The sequence below is a fragment of the Ammodytes marinus genome, assembly GCF_949987685.1.
Source record: "Ammodytes marinus genome assembly, chromosome: 1".
NCBI classification, from domain to species: Eukaryota; Metazoa; Chordata; class Actinopteri; order Uranoscopiformes; family Ammodytidae; genus Ammodytes; species Ammodytes marinus.
Window position 1 is genome coordinate 34,158,889 of NC_137230.1, and position 4,722 is coordinate 34,163,610.

The window sequence follows — 4,722 nt, forward strand, 5'->3', positions numbered from 1 at the left end:
CACCCAATCACACACAGGTGTGTTCAATTAGCTCTGCTCCAAGGGGCAGTATATAAGCAGAAGAACTTGTGACTTCATTCCCTGTGTTCGAACTTCCAAATCACATACTTTTTCTTTTCACTACACTACATACTAAGGTACAGAAGAGTTTTAGGGCCACAGGAGAGAGAAAAAAATCAGATAAGGAAGATTTTCTATAATTATGTTGAGAAATGTCAAGAATAAAGACGAATACTCCAAAATGCTATTGGAGTTATTGGGGCATTTATGTATTTTCAGCATACTACAATTGACGTGCGTGTTTTTGGACATCCTAAATCTTTTTCTGGCATACTAAATAGTAGGGAAGTATGGGGACTCAGCAGACAATGCTGTGTGTGGTGCTGGCGTCGGTGTGGTTTACGCCTTTTCATCCTTTAAAATGCAGAGGGTGGTGGCTGGGTTTGTGTTTCAAGTTCATTTAGATTTAGATGTGTCATTCAATTCTTGATTTGTTAATACATTTGTTAAGCACTTAAACATATGTCTCCCATTCTTCCTTTAATCCACATATCAACTCTTACTCCCTTGTCCACATCGAGACCTAACAGTTTGCATCTGTACATTCATCCCATACAAACATCTTTAACGGCCATTATCTCAACAATAGTTTATTTCAATACTGTGCAATACTGTGTGTGTAGTAAGAGCAGGAAGTGCGTTCCGAATCGCATACTTTCTACTATTTAGTATGGTAGAAAAAAGATTTAGGATATCCCGATTCTTGTGGCCAGATTTAGGATGGTTAGAAAGGCCCGGATGTGTACTACATCCGGCAGAGATTTTTATTGTTGAAAACAGCATCCTATTTGGGCGATTCTGACCCATAATCCAGTGCGCACGTGAAGTGACTTCACATCGACGGAGCCTCCATATGAAAACAAACAGGGATGCAACGGATATAAAAGCAGGAGGCAAGATCAAGGCGCGATGTTATGATGAAAAAAATAAGTAAAAGTATGTTCCAATTGTAGCATACTGCAGCCTAACTAAATTATTTGTATCGTCAGATGTAGTATGTAGAATAGAAAAAAGAAAGCGTGCGATTCGGAACTCAGGGTGTATTTAGGGCCAAGAAGAATGGATAGACAAAGAAAAAGAAAGAGGAATCTAATAAGGTCTTTCATCACTCTCTCTCTGTATTGATTGTGATCCAATGAGCTGAGTTAGCTCCACGGAGGCACAGATGCAGTGCAACAGCGTAATAAACAAGAGTCCCAGTGGCCTCCAAGAAATTACATCTACATCCCACTGCTTCAGGGAAACAGTCGATACTAAAGAGATCCACCTTGTGTGACTATTTATAATATTTATTTACAGAAATATGAGTGAAACAGAACTAGTTTCGATCTTTTTGGATACTTTCAGGCCATTATGAACATCCAATTTGCATGATCTAAGGATAAAATTAAATTGTATGCATATCTAATTGTCAATTCAGAATTCCATCACTATCCAGCTCTCTTAATGCATTTAGGACATTAAATACCAGTATAAAAATTCATTATATGTTCGAACAAGGAATGTAATGCATCAACAACAGAGATTGTGACAAACTAGGTGACATCCCTTTAACTGTGAAAAAGGCCTCACTATCATGTGTAGTAGCACAACAGCACCACATGAGGTCAGTCTTTGAACACAGTCTTTGCTTGGTCCTCAGAAACAGACATCCATTAAGATGTTATGATACATATTGTTCTCTGTTAACTCCAATAAAATAAAAATCATATATTGTTGGCTTGGCACTCAGTAAGGACTTCACATATTAAAGAAGAAAATAGAAGATTTACTTGTCATGGAAAACAATGGTTATTTAAATATTGGGCCTTGCAGCATCATGGTTGCATTTGTAAATGTATGTAGGACTACATATACTTCCTTAATATGAAATTAGGTGCTACGTAGGTGATACAAACTCAATAGAATGAATCACCATGTCCATTCTCTTACTCATCAAGATAACAAATAACATATCTCTGTTACTGCAAGGGCGTAACAAGGCCTTGTCAATTTGGGATTATATTGACATTCACTGCAGAACCATATTTCAAACATAATGAAATTACCACCATGGTCTTTGTCACAGTTTGTCATGAGCATTCGAGAGTCCTTGAACCACTTTGTAAAAAAAAAAAAAAAAAAATCATGGACTTTGTCTGTGGGGGGAAGCAGTCAATAAACCATTAGCATCATCATTTTACAGACAGTCATCTACAAATCTGTTCTTCTTGACATTGGATCCACTCTGTAATTGTCTCTATGTGAGCCACGAGGAGAATCTTAAATGCAATGAATTATGGCCTGTGTAGTTCAACAGACAAGTGTATGAGTTTTGTCAAAGTAATCAAAATGTAGGGCGCTTGTGGTGTAGTGGGTAGAGCGCCTCCCCCCCCCAATAGAGGCTCAGTCCTCTTCACAGCAGACCACGGGTTAGAATCCAGCCCGTGGTCGATCTCTGCATGTCATTCCCCTCTCTGCCCCATTTCATCTCTCTGTCTCTCCAAACTGTTTAATAAAGCAAAAAATAAATAAAAAAATGCCGAAAATAATCTTAAAAAGTCACTCAAATGTCTTCCCAGAGTAGCAGCGGCTGCAGGAAGAGGCCGGCTGTTCCCAGGATACAAACAAGGACAAAAACCCAGAGGAAGATCCTGTCGATAACCATGGCAACGTACTTCAAGTCATCCTGAACCTGGGAGAGGATGACAGAGGAAAAACTATTTTCAGTGACGTCATAAATTCCCTCAACGTTTTAAAGTGATAGTTTGAGATTATTAAAACACAGATGATGAATACAGGACTGTAAAAATCTAGTTCAATATCTAACCTGTGGAGGGCGGTAGTACGCTAAACAGCGTCTAAACGGCCTGAATCTTGTAAGAAGAAGAAGAAGAAATTCTTTCTTGCTAGAGTATACTTCAAGTGAAAACGTTTCGACGCACCTCGCATACACAAATCAATCTTTGAGTAGACAGTATGTAGTACAGTATAGATGGTGAGTATGTAGGATGTAGGACGCTAGTATGGCTTTCAATGGCTTTTTCATCTGATGAATGTCGTCGTACTGACAATCACGCTCATCTGCATGTGAGAAATCAAAGTCAACTATATAATCTTAATTTGGCTAAAAAACTAATTAATACTGACACAAGCAGCAAGGTTGTTCTCTTACCTGCAACACTGTACACTCCACCACAGTCATCAGAGCATTCCTCGGCAGGCGGCTCATTGTAAATACTGAGGAAACATTGGCAATTAACAACAATAATTATAAAAATAAATAATACAACATAAAAGGTGTTGTAACATTTATATAGATAGCATTTAAATGTTGTGATTGACAGTCAAGACTAAATCAATTTGTTTTTCTCTTTCCTCAAATGGAACTGTAACATTACCTTTTTTAAAGCTCAAATATTCACTCCATATATGAATGTTCCATCCCTCAGTTAGTTAGTTCAGTTTCACTTGCCCAATGTCATCATTCCTAATGTAGCATAAAATATTACAAATGTATTCTAAAACGTACTGAAGCCTGTCTTAGTTTCAAAGTTATAAAATTAAATTATAAATATTATGAAAATTATATTTATATGCATACCGTTCTTCTTCCATGCTGGATGATTCTTCTGATTCCTCTGAAATGAATGAGAACATCTTTATTTCTATTATCACCACACATTGTATGTTTATATGATACTAACTAAGTATTATCATTATATTAAAAACACAGCAGTTCATTCATTCATGTAGGACTTTTCTTTTTGGACAGTCCCAATGACCACAGGACATGTAGTGAGTGTAGAAAATAATTCAACAAACTTCAAAACAACTAGAAAATTAACAGAAATAGGTGGATCTCTTTCCATAATGTTTGGTACAGTTTATGCTTTGATTTGCGTTAGAAAATAGCTGGGGGAAAAGACAACACGTATAAGGTCCTTATTGTTTCATACATCTTGCTGGAGGTCATACTGTCCCTGCGTTCCAATCCCCATACTTCCCTACTATTTAGTATGCCAAAAAAAAGATTTAGGATGTCCCAATACATGCACGTCAATTGTTGTATGCTGAAAATACATGAATGCCCCACTAACTACAATAGCATTTTAGAGTATTCGTCTTTATTCTTGACATTTCTCGACATAATGAAAAAAGAAATCTTCCTTATCAGATTTTTTTTCTCTCCTGTGGCTCTTAAACTCTTCTGTACTTTAGTATGTAGTGTTAGTGTACAAAGAAAAATTATGTGATTTGGAACGCAGGGTGCATTTGAACGGACCAGATTGAAGCTGGGTTATGTTTTCTGTCAAAACCCTCCTAGGTAATTTCATGTTCCCCCTCCTTGGAGAATTACTTTACTATAATACAATTTTCCCAACATACCATCTTCTATTTCCAGATCCTCTTCCTCTGGCTGCCTCGGCCCTTCCACCAACATGTTTGTATTTTCCTGCTGTCTCACCACACTGTAAACACACAATTAAAGGCAAAGGCAAGATATTTAATCAATGTTACGTTGTTGTTTTATAGATTTTATTTTATGATTTCAGAATGTGAAATGTGAAACAAGGTATATTGGTACAAATTACATTTCCTATACACCCTCCTCCTCCTTCCAAATGTATAAAAACATACAGACAACATGCACAAAAACGTATGAGCGTACATCTGCAAAGT

General features: G+C 37.0%; 1 protein-coding gene across 1 annotated transcript; it reads right to left on the reverse strand.

Annotated features, from left to right (window-relative positions):
- Positions 1 to 2,605: 2,605 nt before the first annotated feature.
- LOC307251726 (neuronal acetylcholine receptor subunit alpha-3-like) lies at positions 2,606 to 4,464 on the reverse strand (the record flags this gene model as incomplete). Its single annotated transcript, XM_080029131.1, has 4 exons — positions 4,429 to 4,464; positions 3,644 to 3,680; positions 3,215 to 3,279; positions 2,606 to 2,734 (listed from the first exon to the last, which is right to left on the reverse strand). The coding sequence occupies exons 1-4, from the start codon at positions 4,429 to 4,431 to the stop codon at positions 2,606 to 2,608; spliced, it is 234 nt and encodes a 77-aa protein (XP_079885257.1). The 5' UTR covers positions 4,432 to 4,464.
- Between the last annotated feature and the right edge of the window lie 258 nt (positions 4,465 to 4,722).